This window comes from Octopus sinensis, linkage group LG2, assembly GCF_006345805.1.
Source record: "Octopus sinensis linkage group LG2, ASM634580v1, whole genome shotgun sequence".
NCBI lineage: Eukaryota > Metazoa > Mollusca > Cephalopoda > Octopoda > Octopodidae > Octopus > Octopus sinensis.
The window spans coordinates 198099830-198117329 of NC_042998.1; the positions used below are offsets into that span (position 1 = coordinate 198099830).

General features: G+C 38.6%; 1 protein-coding gene across 2 annotated transcripts in view; it reads right to left on the minus strand.

Moving 5' to 3' along the window:
- The window catches only part of LOC115232673, a 294183-nt gene that overhangs the window by 80176 nt on the left and 196507 nt on the right, over window positions 1-17500 (minus strand). For both annotated transcript variants that reach the window (XM_029802692.2, XM_029802693.2), the window contains exon 3: window positions 13039-13572. In XM_029802692.2, the coding sequence (XP_029658552.1) occupies window positions 13039-13572 (534 nt within the window). The remainder of the gene's footprint in view (window positions 1-13038; window positions 13573-17500) is intronic.

Genomic DNA, 17500 nt, shown 5'->3' on the forward strand with positions numbered 1-17500 from the left:
TTTTTATGTGCCAACCGGCACGAGGGCCAGGCGAGGCTGGCAACGGACACGAAACGGGGCGGTGCTGGCAACGGTCGCGAAACGGAAAGTTCTCTTACATGCCACCGGCACTGGTAACACATCTGCAATTTCCATTGATCGATTTCGATTCTGATTTCGATTCTGATACATATATATATATATATATATATATATATATATATATATATAAATACATACATATATATATATATATAATATATATATATATATATATGCATACATATATATAATATATATATATATATATATATATTACATATATATATACTATAATATATAATATATATACCTATATATATATATATATATATATAATATATTATATATATATATATATATATATATATATGTATATATATATATATAGATTATATATATATGTATAATATATAATATGTATATGTATATATATATATATGTATATATATTATATATATGTATATATATAATATATATATAATATCATCATCATCATCATCATCATTTAGTGTCCGTTTTCCATCTAGCATGGGTTGGACGGTTCTGCTGGGGTCTGTGAAGCCGAAAGCTTCATCAGGCCCAGTCAAATCTGGCAGTGTTTCTACGGCTGGATGCCCTTCCTAACGCCAACCACTCGTGAGTGTAGTGGTGCTTTTTACAAGAATTAAATGTAATATAAAAAATATAACGAAAATTAAGTAATGTGCAAAATAATAAATAAAACATACCAAATATATGTTTTATTTACTATTTTGCACATTACCTAATTTTCGTTATATTTTTTATCTTACATTTAATTCTTCTATAATATGTAATTTTCTGGAGGGTGTATTTTAATATTTCATTATTGAATTGATAAAAGGTGATTTTTTTTCTAATTTATATATATACATTATATTTTGTGAAATTTGATTTAGTATTTCTAAACTGAATTTTTCCCTGTAAGTTTGGAATAATATGCCCTCATATATATATATATATATATATATATTTGCATGCAATAGATTTTTATCAGTCAACCGCCAGGGTTCAGGTGATTGGCTGAACCTTTTCCTTTAAAATTGCTAGTCTTATTTTCTGTTATATTTTCATTTTTTGCTAGATTTTTTTTATTGCTGTTCATTTTCTTTTGATCAATTGCATTGTACTTCATTCTGTTATAGTGTTCTCGTTGTTTTGAGACCTCATGGCATATAAAAGAAATCATCTTCCTCATCATCATCATCATCATCATCATTATTATTATTATTAAGGCAGTGAGCAGGCAGAATTGTTAGTAGCATTTCACCCATTGCTCTGATCTGGGTTCAAATTCCACTGAAGTCAAATTTGCTTTTCATCCTTTCGGGGTCAATAAATTAAGTACCAGTCAAGTACTGGGGCCAATGTAATCAACTTACCCCCTCCCCAAAAATTTCAGGCCTTGTGCCTGCAGCAGAAAGGATTATTATTATTATTATTGTTATTATTATTATTATTATTGAGTGAGAGAGCAGTTCATGCCATCAAAGTGACACTGGGGTAAAATATACGAAGCCCAGTATACCCATCATGACTACCCGTCTGATAAGGGTACACCAGGCACATGCATCACAACCATATGTGCGCGACATGGTGATCTCATATCAAGATAAACAGCACATGACCTTGCAGGTGGGGCCCAGTTAGAATTTTCTTCAGGTTGAGTAACTCATCCCGCTCAAAAGGTCCCTGAGTAAGGGTTGTTTAAGGATGTTGAACGAAACACCCATGTTTCCAGAGGTGAATTATTCAAACCCCAAGGAATCCCTCTCAACACATGGCTATGATGCTCACCCCAACAACTTCTGCTCGTGATCAGAGATGCACACATCATCAGCCACTAAGGGACATGCTCAACTGGTTAAGGTCAAACAACTGACAAGCAAATCTGTGGTATTGAGCAGAATATTTGCTGTATTATTATTATTATTATTATTATTATTATTATTATTATTAGTAGTAGTAGTAGTAGTAGTAGTAATGGATGTAATGATGGTGGTGGTGGTGGTTTCTTCAGGTTTCCATTACTACAAGCAAGCAACATCAAAGAATCCCAAAGCAAGGAACACACCCTCATCACCAACAATGATGTGTCTATCAACTGCTTCTATCATCTTTAGTGAAAACAACAGCCACTGCCATGGTAACCCACTACCACCACCACACCACAGCCCCAAGGCTACCTCCACCACCACCACCACCACCACCACCACTACAACAGTTAAGGAGTGTAGAAGAAAAAGGTGACTAGGTGTAGAGTAAGAAGAATAACAGGGGGAATAGAGAGAGTAGGAAAAGAAAAGAAGGTAGCAGAAAGAGGAGAGACAGAGAGTGAGAGAGAAAATAGAGAAAAAGGAGAGAAACAGAGGGAAGAATGGAGAGAGAGAGAGAGAGAGAGAGAGACAATAAAACAAAAGAGAGAGAAAGAAAAGAGAAAACATGAAAAAGGAAAAGAAATAACGATAATTTTAATTACATATATAATGAAGTGTTAACATACCTAATGTGGTGAGTATAGTTGCTTTAATTAATTGAGACTGCGCATGTACTGAGGTGGGGTAAACATTGGTGAACATTGATTCACTAAGCCAAACAATGGCAAGGGAGACAATTCAAAATCAGGTTTTTAGTTCCTGTGTTTGGTGATAGGGAGATTCAACATTTGTTGATATGAGAATCGAATTTTTGGTCATAGGAGGGTTCAGCTCTGACGAAGCAGATCATCATCATCATCATCATCATCATCGTTTAACGTCCGTTTTCCATGCTAGCATGGGTTGGACGGTTCGACCAGGATCTAGTTAGTTAGTTAGTTAGTTGGTTAATTTTTTGGCTCAAAAAGCAAAAAGCAAGGCCATGTAGGGGGACATGGAGTTATGTACAGAGTGGTGTTCACGTAAAGAGTTCAGGCCACTTGTGGTCAAGGGAGACTTTGAACCGAGCGGTCGTCGGCATCTTCACCATCTCGTCCGGCAGCTTATTCCATGGATCCACAACCCGGACGGAGAAAGCCCCTCTCCTTCGATTGAGATGAAATCGTCGCAGAAGGCTGCACCAGGCTCCAGTCTGATCTGGCAGTGTTTCTACAGCTGGATGCCCTTCCTAATGCCAACCACTCTGTGAGTGTTGTGGGTGCTTTTTACGTTCCACTGGCACAGGTGCCAGGGGAGCCTGGCAACGGCCATGATCAGTTGGTGCTTTTATGTGCCCCTGGCATGGAAGCCAGTCAAGGCAGCGCTGACATCAGCCACGTACAGATGGTACTTTTTACGTGCCACCATCACAGGTGCCAGGGGAGACTGGCAACAGCCACGATCAGTTGGTGGTATGATTAAAATGTTCTAACCATGACCATCTCAGCTTCTTTGATTAAGCAAGGGGTATATGGATTACAATATCCAATATGATGTGATTTTAGGGATTTAAGAGAAATTTAGCTACTACCTCTCATGGTTTGAATGACTATATAGTACCTATATTATTAGTGATTAATGGGTCAAGTGATTATTGTTGAAATGTTCATGGGTTTATTGAAATAACTGCTGTTTTAGTACTATTTTGATATGCATGCATGTATACATATATACATACATTATTCAGTTTTATTTCAAGATTTTTGGCCAGTGGAGGAGCTGGTTTCTAACCTAGATCCAAGGCTCCTTCATTGGAATTTCAACATCATCAACAAGGTGTTTGGTATGTATGTATGCATGTATTATGTATGTATGTATGTATGTATGTATGTATGTATGTATGTATGTATATGTGCAGATTTGTATGTTTTATGTATGTATTCTCATGCATATAGTTGCATGTCTAGACATGCTCATATGTACTTAAATGATCAACTTCTGGAAAGTTAGAAAATTCTCGTCTGAAATATATAGTTTTCAAAGTGGCAACTAGTCACTGATCTATAAATTAGAAAATTACTATTTTTAAATCTCACAACTAGTGATATTCAGCAACAGTACTTTGGAGTAAAGATTGTTTGCCAACATAACATGGCAGTCCTGGTTTAGGATGAATGTTGCTGTAATTTAGCCCCAGGAGACATCGTCTCCAGCTGGCTATGTGACATGATCTGTCTCTTTATATTTTCAAACAAGGGAATCTAGCACCCCCACTCGGCTCAAAATAATATCTGTGTATCGAGATTTTCGGGTTATTTCTCTTCATCAGCACAGAATAATTGTTTGGCTAGAGACATGTTATGTTGGCAAACAATCTTTACTCCTAAGTACTGTTGCTGAATATCTCTCATTGTGAGATTTAAAAATAGTAATTTCCTAATTCATAGATCAGTGACTCGTCACTTTGAAAACTATATTTTTCGAACAGGAATTTGGCAGCACCACCTCTAGCTGAACAATTATTCTGTGCTGATAAAGAGAAATAACCCGGAAATCGCGATACACAGATATTGTTTTGAGCTGAGTGGGGGTGCTAAATTCCCTTGTTTGAAAATATAAGGACACAGATCGTGTCGTATAACCAGCTGGAGGCGATGTCTCCTGGGGTTAAATTACAGCAACATTCATCCTAACCCAGGATTGCCATGTTATGTTGGCAAATAATCTTTAATACTGGAAAGTTTTATAGATTTGTATGTATGTATGCAGATATCATCATCATCATTTTAATGTACAACTTTTCTATGTTTGTATTAATCAAACAGAATTTGCTGAAGTAGATTTACTGTTTACTATGGCACCATTCGAGTGTGATCGTTACTAGCGTCGCCTTACTGGCACTTGTGCCCCGTGCTAGTAGGTTGCCAAAAGCACCATCTGAGTGTGATTGTTGCCAGAGCAGACAACTGGCTTCCATGCCGGTGGCACGTAAAAGGGCACCATTCGAGCGTGATTGTTACCAACGTCGCTATACTCACACCTGTGCCGGTGACATGTGTAAAACAATTCGAGCGAGGTCATTGCCAGTACTACCTGACTGGTCCCCATGCCGGTGGCACGTAAAAGGGCACCATTTGAGCGTGATCATTACCAACATCACCTCACTGTCACCTGTGCCGATGGCATGTGTAAAAAGATTCGAGCGAGGTCATTGCCAGTATTGCCTGACTGGCCCCCGTGCCGGTGGCACGTAAAAAGCACCCACTACACTCTTGAAGTGGTTGGCATTAGGAAGGGCATCCAGCGGTAGAAACTCTGCCAGATCAAGATTGGAGCCTGGTGCAACCATCTGGTTCGCCAGCCCTCAGTCAAAATCGTCCAACCCATGCTAGCATGCAAAGCAGACATTAAACGATGATGATGATGATGATGATGATGTTCCTCCTGTTACCAAACAAGGTAATATTTTCCCATAGCCAGATACCTTTCTGGGAAAGACTGGAATTGAAAGACATTGTTACCGTGACAGTGAGAACTCCATTACAATTATTGAATGATGTCAAGGCAAGGTGACACAAAAATCCATGCACACACACACACACACATGCACAAATACATACATATATTCATACAAAAATACATATGTATGTACACACACAACTCATCAATACACATGCATACACACACACAACTCATAGGTGCGCATGCACACACGCACACAAACACATACATGTATACATACATAAATACATACGTATGTACACACACACACAACTCATAGTTGCACACACACACACATACACATCTATGATGGGGTTATTTCAGTTTCTGTCTACCAAATCCACCCACAAAGATTTGGGGCTACAGTAAAAAGATACTTTCCTAAAGAACTACAAAGTGGGACTGAACCTGAAACCACATAGCTGGAAAGAAGAACGTCTTAACCACACAGCCACGCCCGCACCAAGTAATGCCACACTGTACAGATTTCTTGCTTTTAGCTGAGACTGTGAGGATTTCTTCTCTGTTGCTCTCTCTTTTACTTGTTTCAGTCATTTGACTGCGGCCATGCTGGAGCACCGCCTTTAATCGAGCAACTCGACCCCGGGACTTATTCTTTTGTAAGCCCAGTACTTATTCTATCAGTTTCTTTTGCCGAACCGCTAAGTGACGGCGACGTAAACACACCAGCATCGGTTGTCAAGCAATGCTAGGGAGACAAACACAGACACACAAACACATACACATAAATATATATATACATATATAAATATATATATATATATACATATATACATATATACGACAGGCTTCTTTCAGTTTCCGTCTACCAAATCCACTCACAAGGCATTGGTCGGCCCGGGGCTATAGCAGAAGACACTTGCCCAAGGTGCCACGCAGTGGGACTGAATCCGGAACCATGTGGTTGGTTAGCAAGCTACTTACCACACAGCCACTCCTGTGCTGTGGCAGTTATAATTTGTTGTTTATCACCACCTTTATGCAGATTTCTTGCAAACGCTATAAGAATTACGTAAAGGATAATGTTGGACATTAAACTTGTTGTTTTACCGAGGTTTAATGTGGGAGGATATTCCAACCATTTTGCAACGTTTGCAGCGGAAACAATGCATGAACAACAAAGACAAAATTGGGTGAAGTGCTGAAGCAGCTTATACTTTGCTGGCCAGATGCTGTTTTCCATAATAGATCAGAGGTGATGCTCTGTATGAAAGCGTGTGGATCAACAATCAAACTGGATGTAATGTGCTGATAAACATGGTGGGCATTCAAGTGAAAGATAAAAGTTTATTCTCATTTATTCCCCGAATGCATTTCTATGGAAACATTTGTATGTATATACTGTGATGTTTACAGTTAAAAATCATTATTTTCAGACATAAAAGCAGTCGTACGATTTGCTATTTCTTCTTAAAAAAAATTCAGAAGAAACACATCTCAATTTGTAACATGGAAATCAAAGAGAAAACAGCTGAGTGTGAAGGAATTTTATGTTACAACAAAGATTTCAGGCACACAACCCTGCCATAATGCAAGGAATTAGTGCAGATATAAAACATTTAAAAAGTACCTCCACACACAGTACCTATTTCTTTACTACACATAAGGGGCTAAACACAGAGGGGACAAACAAGGACAGACAAACGGATTAAGTCAATTACATCGGCCCCAGTGCGTAACTGGTACTTAATTTATCGACCCCGAAAGGATGAAAGGCAAAGTCGACCTTGGCAGAATTTGAACTCGGAACGTAACGGCAATCAGTACTCCACACACAGTACCTTGGGCAGGTATCATCTACTAAAGCCCTAGGCCAACCAATGCTTTGTGAAAGAATTTGGTTGATGGGATATATATGGAAGCTTGTTGTCCATATGAATATATGCGTGTCATTGTACTTCTTCCTCATTCCACTTGGCAACAAGAGTTGGTTTGTTTACGTCCCTATAACTTAACAGTTCCACAAAAAAGACAGACAGAATGTGTAACAGACTTAAAAGAAAGTACTGGGGTTGATTTGTTTGACAAAACCCTCCAGGGTGGTGCTCCAGCATGGCTGCAGCCCAGCAACTGAAACAAGTAAAAGATATGTTTCTTTATTACCCACAAGGGGCTAAACACAGAAGGGACAAACAAGGACAGACATAGGTATTAAGTCAACTACATCGGCCCCAGTGCGTAACTGGTACTTAATTTTATCGAGCCCTAAAGGATGAAAGACAAAGTCGACTCGGCGGAATTTGAACTCAGAACGTAACGGCAGACGAAATACAGCTATGCATTTCGCCCGGCGTGCTAACGTTTCTGCCAGCTCACTACCTTAAAGGATAAGAGTTACACTATGAGATAAATTTCTATTTGATATTTTGATAGTATTGTATACGATAAAATGTTCAAATATTTTGGTGTCCCTCAATGATCTGGTAGCTAACACGATTCTGTTGCGTGACATACAATGGAATTGTATCAATGAACAGGTCTTAAATGTATGACGATATTTTTTGATGCGTTTAACATGTAATACTATTGAGACAACGAAAGTGAATATAACTGTATGTATGTGTGTCTTTTACATGGTGTGTGTGTTTTTAATAACAACCTTAGATCAAGTCACTTATCAAACAAATACAACTGCAAAATATATCCTTTTATTTGTTTACATATATAACCATGCTAGAACACTGCTTACACACACACACACACACACACACACGGTCACTGCCATTTCTACATCACTCTCCTCTGTCACTCTCTCACCTCTTCATCACATGTTTTCACTGCTCATCCTCTTTTCCATTCATTATACCACCCTGCTGATGAAAAATAAGGCTCTCCTCTCATGTCTGACCCTCTCATCTCTCTAACGTTCACTCTTCCGTTGTCTGTGTAATGAGGGATGGTACTGAGTCAACTCATATTTCATTCCTCCTCTACTCTTTTCTTTCATCCTCATCATTCTCACTCCTTCCCTCTTCGTGAGGCCTATGAATGAAAGATTACAAGTACTGTTTGTATTTGGTATACTCTACCTATTTCTTCATTGCCCACAAGGGGCTAAACACAGAGAGGACAAACAAGGACAGACAAACGGATTAAGTCGATTACATCGACCCCAGTGCGTAACTGGTACTTAATTTATCGACCCCGAAAGGATGAAAGGCAAAGTCGACCTCGGCAGAATTTGAACTCAGACCGTAGCAGCAGACGAAATACCTATTTCTTTACTACCCACAAGGGGCTAAACACAGAGAGGACAAACAAGGACAGACAAACGGATTAAGCTGATAACATCAACCCCAGTGCGTAACTGGTACTTAATTTATCGACCCCGAAAAGATGAAAGGCAAAGTCGACCTTGGTGGAATTTGAACTCAGAATGTAGCGGCAGACGAAATACGGCTACGCATTTCGCCCGGTGTGCTAACATTTCTGCCAGCTCGCCGCCTTTAATATACTCTACCATCACCCTTTTTCACCTGGGCCACCTGTAATCAACATCCATCAGTGTTCACTCCCAAAATTCATCACTCTTTCTCTCCATCCATCACCATTTCACCTCAATCACCCTCTCTAGGCCGTCAAACTCTTACTCTCTTCGCCCACCCATCCAGGATCTTTCTTTGGCTACTGTTCTCACTTTCATTCCCTTTCCTTCTCTTTCATGCTGCTTTGAGTGAATGATCACATCAAGGAACAGTACTATCGTTAGAAAAACAAGCAAAAATCCCATAGCCTTATCAAGAACTTACAACCTCTCTAAGTGCTGGTGTCATGATGAAGTGTACTCAGCATCCTCCGCATAAACGGTTGGTGATAGGAAAGGCTAACAAAACCAAACATGGAACTTGTGAATGAGATGTGATCTTCTGAACTGTCATGGTTGGCAGTAACTCTGAACAAGCGCTGACCCAGACCCTAAGGACCAAAGCCTGTCATATACATATTTGTGTGTGTGTGCATGCATGCATGTACACATGTGGACATGTGTGTGCATGTGTCTGAACCCTTGTATTGCCAACATGTGGTGGTTGTAAACAAGCATCAGTGTCATACAAGCGGTGTTGCTCATTTCCAGTCTTCCATGAAAAGCAAGTCTTGCCATGGGAAAATATTACCTTGCTTATGAACAGGTGAGGAATGGTGAGTGGAAGAGCATCTAGCCATAGAAAAATCTGCTCTAAATTCCATGTCCCATGTAAGCATGGATGATAATGATGATGATGATAATGATAATGATGATAATGATGATGTTCCCATCAAGAATGAAACCACAGGTCTTAATGACAAGGGATAAAATCATAGGACACTGTGAAGCATTGGGCTTTCCAAATTCCAGAATAAATTCTTACTCTACCATTCTACAATTAATCTGGATTCAGTTCTCTCCAGCCTAGAGACAGTCAAATGAAGTACAATTTACCCACTGTTTATGTGTGTGCATGTGTGTGTGTGTGTGTGTGTGTGTGGTGTGTGTGTGTGTTGTGTGTGTGTGTGGTGTGTGTGTGTGTGTATGTATGTGTGTATGTATGTATGTGTGTATGTATGTGTGTGCATGTATGTATGTATGTATGTATGTATGTGTGTATGTATGTATGTATGTATGCATGTGTATATGTATGTATGCATGCATGGATGGATGTATGGATGTATGCATTATGTATGTATGTATGGATGGATGTATGGATGGATGGATGGATGTGTGTATGTGTATATGTATGCATGTATGTATATGTATGCATCTATGTATGTATGTATGTATGTATATTTGTATGTGTGTTTGTATGTATGTATGTATGTATGTGTGTCTGTATGCATGTGTGTATGTATGTATGTCTATGTATGTGTGTGTGTATGTATGCATGTATGCATGTACGTATGTATATATGCATGCATGCATGCATGTATGTATGTGCATGTGTGTATATTTGAATGTGTGTGAATGTGTCTGCTGCTGGTCCTGATTAGATGGGAGGTAAGTGATTTTAGAATGATGCTATAATAGTGTTCAATAATGTGCTGCTACCATCAATCATTGCTGTTTTGGGTGATTTCTTTATTTTTTTTGTTTTCCATTTTTTTCTTATTTATTTCTCTTCACATTTTCAATATAAAACAGTAAAGAGAAGAACAAGATTTTGAATGACATGTACAAAGGATTTACAAAGCGAGGTGCTGTTTATATGGAAACTGTTTGAATGTTCCGAGTACTGTCTATCTCAGTCACATTCAAGCAGAAAACACATAGATGAAGTAAAAATGACTGATTATAAAGTGATGGGGGGGGAAAGTAGGTAGCGAGGGAGGGAGGTTGGAATCTTTTACAGAATTCAAATAGCGGAGTAGTAAAAATACGAAATATAAAAAAAACAAAGAAATAATATTAAAAAAAAATAGGAAAAATAAAAATAAAAATAAAAAAATGAAGGATGCTTTTGAAAGCGAGATATATAGAAAGTGTCTGAATCGGTAAGTTATTAGTGAATGTAACTATTAGAGATAGATAACCTTATTGATTAAACAGGTGAACACTACAGGTATATTGTTGACTAAATCACAACGATTCACTTCCAACAATGAAAGAGATTTATGAAGCACTTTCTACAGTGAACAACGATGGAAGAACCAAAATCTGGATTCTGGTTTTAAAGTGTTAAAAAAATCAAATCAAAAGCTTACCATTCACCTATACAAATCAACTGACAACATTTCCATCACAATTATTAATTTCTTTTTTTTTTCTATATTTTAGTTTGCTTATTTATTTATTTTATTTTTTTTTGCTTTGTTCTTTGTAATCAATATTTGATTGAATATTTGCATTTTCTTCCTAAATACAACCACAAATATATATTTTTTTTATGACTGAATGGGTTGTATAATGCTTTAAATTCATATATTTTCAATTAATAGCATCCAAGTGAATAGCTTTATCTGAACATGATGAATATAGCAATTGTAAATTGCAGGTGTGGCTGTGCGGTTCAGAAGCTGGCTTCTTAACCATGGTTTCAGTCCCATTCCATGGTACCTATTTCTTTTGTACTTCCACTTCACTAACTGGGAGGAAACGGCAAAAAACAGACCACTCTGGAAAACCACCATCCATGGCGACTTTCGAGTCAAAAAGGTCTGCAGAGCTGGAGGAGAAAAGATGACGACGGAAGGAGCGCCAACAACAACCATATGTGACTCTCCCTTACAGCACTAGATGTCCGCACTGCAACCGATCTTTTCAAGCAAGAATTGGTCACCTACGGACTCACCAGTAAATTTGCGCAAAGACCATCATCCTCGACCTTGAGGGATTGCCACGACACGACCTATTTCTTTACTACCCACAAGGGGCTAAACACAGAGAGGACAAACAAGGACAGACAAACATATTACGTTGATTATATCGACCCCAGTGCGTAACTGGTACTTATTTAATCAACCCTGAAAGGACGAAAGGCAAAGTCGACCTCGGCGGAATTTGAACTCAGAACGTAGCGACAGATGAAATACTTATTTCTTTACTACCACAAGGGGCTAAACACAGAGAGGACAAACAAGGACCGACAAACAGATTAAGTCGATTAGATCGACCCCAGTGCGTAACTGGTACTTAATTTATCGACCCCGAAAGGGTGAAAGGCAAAGTCGACCTCGGCGGAATTTGAACTCAGAACATAACGGCAGACGAAATACTGCTAAGCATTTCACCCGGCGTGCTAACGTTTCTGCCAGCTCGCTGCCTTATCCCATTGCATGATACCTTGAGCAAGTGTTGTCTACTATAGCTGACTATAGGCTGGCTGACTAATGAAATGAGAATGTACTTGAGAGATTGGAAACTGGAAGAAGCCTGTCATATACATATTTGTGGATGTGTTTGTGTGTGTGTGTGTGGCACACATGCATGCATGTACACATGTGGACATATGTGTGCATGTGTCTGAACCCTTGTATTGCCATCATGTGGTGGTTGTAAACAAGCATCACTGTCATACAAGCGGTGTTGTTCATTTCCAGTCTTCCATGAAAAGCATGCCTTGCCATGGGAAAATATTACCTTGCTTATGAACAGGTGATGTGTGGTGAGTGGAAGAGCATCTGGCCGTAGAAAAATCTGCCCTAAATTCCATCTGCCCCATGTAAGCATGGAAAAGCAGATGTCAAATGATGATAATGATGGTGATTTCTCTGAGTCATTAGGAAATTGTACTGTATACCCTGTTAACCCTTTAGTGTTCAAATTATTCTGTCAAATGTGATGTTTGTTTATTCACATTGTTTTGAATTAGCCATGCATTATCTTGTAGTTTAGAGATTACAGTGATGTGATTTTTTTAGTTTTAGAATGACATGGTAGGGCTGAGGTGAGAGGCAAGATCTGGTCAGTTTCAGTATAAAACAGGTTAAATATTTTGGCCGGATATGGCCGGTTTGAATGCTAAAGGGTTAAAGGTTCCATTTCAAATTTGAGTGTGAGTGGCTGGAGGTGGGAATGTAGTTGGTTAGTGATTGGTGTATGAGTGGCTAAACAATGGTGAGTGAGTGACTAAAGATTGGAACGTGAGTGAATGGAGTTTGATTTACGAGTGGTAAAAAAACAAAATGAAGTAAATTAAACAGGACTTACCTATGAAGTAAATATCATGCATTGGAATATATCCTGATTCATCAACTTTCTGTTTATGTTTTTCAGCACTGGGGTTTTTTGAAGTATCATTCTGTTTCTGGGTACTCACACCTGAGTCCCCAGATCTGTATGGATGCAGAATCTCTTTACCGATTTCATTGTTATTTCGAGAAATACTTAGTATATATGCGTCGTAGTGATCCTTGCTTTGTGGATTTACTAATGTCTCTCCATCAAACAGCTGTAAAGGGGTCTTGCCTTCAGGCTCCCGCTGTTTATATGAACTCCCTACTGTTTTAATCCGATCCTCGTTCCCTTGTAAATGCAGTGTCCTCTCTTGAGAGTTTGTTTTCGCCACTTGTTCTATATTTGACTGCAGGTTCGGTCTGATCCAAGCTTTGTTGTTGTTCCTGTCATTATCTAAAATAGTAGGGTTATGCCAGGATGTGGGGTCTCTAAAATCTGAATTTTTTAGTTTCAGCAGTTTCAAGTGACCGGAATGTGTTTTATGAGTGTGTTTTGGAATTACTGTACCTGAAATCAAAAATATGAATAAATTTGAATAAATTACTGATAACAAAAGTGTTCTCAAGGAATTCACAATAAACTGGTATTATTACATTGCTATAAAGATAACCTACCGTATTTGATGTATTGGCAAGTTAATATGTTCAGACATTCTACAATTTACTTAGTAAGAGTAAACCAAGGCAAAATATATTTATTATTGTTGTTTTGCCCCGAGTTAGTTTTGATTGAGCAAATGCATAATTAAAGGTATTCTAGCAGTGACCATCTTATCTCTTTTACAGGAATGGTGTATCCAGAAATACATTATCAAATGTATCATCATCATCATCGTTTAACATCCGCCTTCCATACTAGCATAGGTTGGATGATTTTAACTGAGGGCTGGCGAACCAGATGTCTGCACCAGGCTCCAATCTTGATCTGGCAGAGTTTCTACAGCTGGATGCCCTTCCTAATGCCAACCACTCCATGAGTGTATTGGGGGCTTTTTACATGCCACCAGCCCATTTCCCTAAACAAGAGAGTGTGATTTGAGAAAGATATGTTAATTAATTTTAGCAAATTAAGTGGCTACATGGAGAATAATTTTTCTCTTTATTTTGACCTGGAAAAATATCTTTCTAAGATAGACACAAGACCTCTAATCACTAGGAAGTAAATGAATACTACATTGATATGTCTATGCTTTTTGCTCAAACCATGAACCTGACTTCATGGTCCACCAACTTGCTAAAAATTACCACCACCTGATCTTCTTTGAATCACACCCTATTATATCAAATAAAGAAAAGTCAATTAGATAATGCAACCCTTACTTTGGTTTCAACCTTCAACTTCCAGTGGAGTCAAGATGTTGCATTATCTTGAGCAGTTAAACCTAGCAGAGTCTATCCTCTCTAGGTTCAACAACAGCTGATTTCTTCCAGAGAGAAGAAAAAAACATTGTATCAATCCTGAAAAGACGAGGGGCAAAGTTGATCTAGATGGGATCGAAATCAAAATGCAGAGATCCGGAATAAATACTAGAAGACATTCTACCCAACAACTCTACCAATTTGCAGCCTCCAAAACAGACTGGATGGTCAGTTCTGGAATGTAATGGCTCATAAGTCTGCCAAATCAGAAATGACCTGTGCTTAACAGCCACCAAGAATTTAGATTCTCCCAGGACTTGCTTCTGCAACATTATAAGAGAAAGAATGACTCATCCCTGAAGACCTAATATAGCATCTTTAGTGGAATGGAAAATCTGTGACTTGATGCGTCAATATGTGAGATGGGAGAAGCTGAAATGGTGGTTCTTAATTCATTTGTCTCCAAAAGGTCTCTCTCTCTCTCTCTCCGTTAGTTCCCAGCCATACCACATTGGAGAAATTCCAATAATAGTTTAAAGAATTTTAGAACTACAGCAGCTGTCATTACTGAAACACTGCCAGCATTCTACAGCAATCACAACAATAATAAACTACCATCAGTATTATGCATTGAAACAGAAATAACAAACAATACCGTCAGCATTCTATAGGTACCGTGAAAATAGTAAAATACCACCAACCAGTACAGAGGTGTGATTGAAACTAACTGGCCACAGAAAATGTCAGTAGTATCTATGTAAACATTTGACCTCTAATTTCTAATTTCTTGTTGTGTCTGGGGAGAGTCATTTTCTTTTTTGCCCTATAATGTAACACACTCACCGGTAAAATTTCCACTTATTTCTTATTTTTATTTTCCTAAAATTTTTGTTGCATCTTGCAACCTTTTCAATAGTTTTGACTCTCACAACAGACACAACAGAATATGCTTCAACACACGAACTCACATAAAGAATCTTGCAAACCAAATCCAAAAACGAAATTATAATTTCTTAATATCTTGAAATCTCTTCAATACATGCACACACACACACACACACACACTGCCAGCCTCGCCTGGCACCTGTGCCGGTGGCACGTAAAAAGCACCCACTACACTCTGGGAGTGGTTGGCATTAGGAAGGGCATCCAGCTGTAGAAACATTGCCAGATCAGACTGGGCCTGGTGCAGCCTCCTCGCTTGCCAGCCCTCAGTTGAACCGTCCAACCCATGCCAGCATGGAAAGCGGACGTTAAATGATGATGATGATGATGATGATGATGACTAATAGCATGAAATTGATGATCAACTTTTCACAAGCACACATACATTCGTATATATCTACATATATATACACATATGCATATTAACTGGTTTTTTTTGGTTTTTTCTACATTTTCAAGGTTTTCTTTTTTATTTTATTTTACTTGTTTCAGTCATTTCACTGTGGCCATGCTGCAGCACCGCCTTGAAGAGTTTCAGTCGAAGAAATCAACATCAGGACATATTCTTTGTAAGCCTAGTACTCATTCTATCAGTCTTTTTTTGCCAAAGTGCTAAGTTATGTGGATGTAAACACACCAACATTGGTTATCGAGTGGTAGTGGGAGAGGGACAAACACAGTCACAGACTCAGACACATAAATATATACTCTTTTACTCTTTTACTTGTTTCAGTCATTTTGACTGTGGCCATGCTGGAGCACCGCCTTTAGTCGAGCAAATTGACCCCAGGACTTATTCTTTATAAGCCCAGTACTTATTCTATCGGTCTCTTTTGTCGAACCGCTAAGTGACGGGGAGGTAAACACACCAGCATCGGTTGTCAAGCAATGCTAAAGGGACAAACACAGACACACAAACATACACACACACTTACACACACACACACACACACACACATATATATATATACATATATATATATATATATATATATATATATATACGACAGGCTTCTTTCAGTTTCCGTCTACCAAATCCACTCACAAGGCTTTGGTCGGCCCAAGGCTATAGTAGAAGACACCTGCCCAAGGTGCCTCACTGTGGGACTGAACCCAGAACCATGTAGTTAGTAAGCAAGCTCCTTACCACACAGCCACGCCTCAGAGCAATTATATATAATTTGTACTATAAAACAAGTATCATTAGTTGTACTGCAACCTAACACTAGTCACTACTTGTATATTAACCTAATAATTAGTGTCACCTGTTGTTAGGCTACTCTGCAACTAGTGATGCCTGTTGTTGTGTTACAGCATAACAAGTGATACCTGCTGTAAGGATTAGAATATCACTAGTGATACCTAGCAACAGTGATAGTACAATATTGTTGGTAACACCTGTATAACACCTGTTGTTTTATAATACAAACGATGATAATTGTTCTGCATAAATTTTGAAAATGGTGGGGCGGAATACTCAATGAGTGTCTGTGTTTATATCCATGTGTGTTTGTCTTGAAAAGTAGATTATCAGTTCCATATCAATAGTATCAGCTGTTTGTCATCCAATCCTTTGACATAATCCCTCCAGAATCACATCCATCTGTAAATCATCCAAGCATTGCCTGTTTTTTTAATTCCCACTGCACCATTAACCTTACAGGTTTTAAACTGAATATGAGCTAGGGCTGGGTGGTGCACACACACACACACACACACACGTGTACTGAGTTTGCATGTGTTGCTTAGTGGTTAGGGTATTCAGCTTACAATCGTAAGATTGCGAGTTCAATTCCTGATATCCTTGAGCAAGATACTTTATTCCACATTGCTTCAGTCCACTCAGCTGGCAAAAAAAAAATAGAACCTGTATTCCAAAGAGCCAGCTTTGTCACACTCTGTCACACCAAATCTCCCTGAAAACTACGTTAAGGGTACACATGTCTGTGGAGTACTCAACCACTTGCACGTTAATTTCATGCGCAGGCTGTTCTGTTGGATCCAATCAAATGGAATCCTTATTGTTATAACCGATGGAGTGCCAGTTATTGAGATGTGTTGTGCCATGATAAAATACTCTAGTGTTTGGTACGATACAGTGTATCCAATACACTCTATAAAGTGGTTGGGCC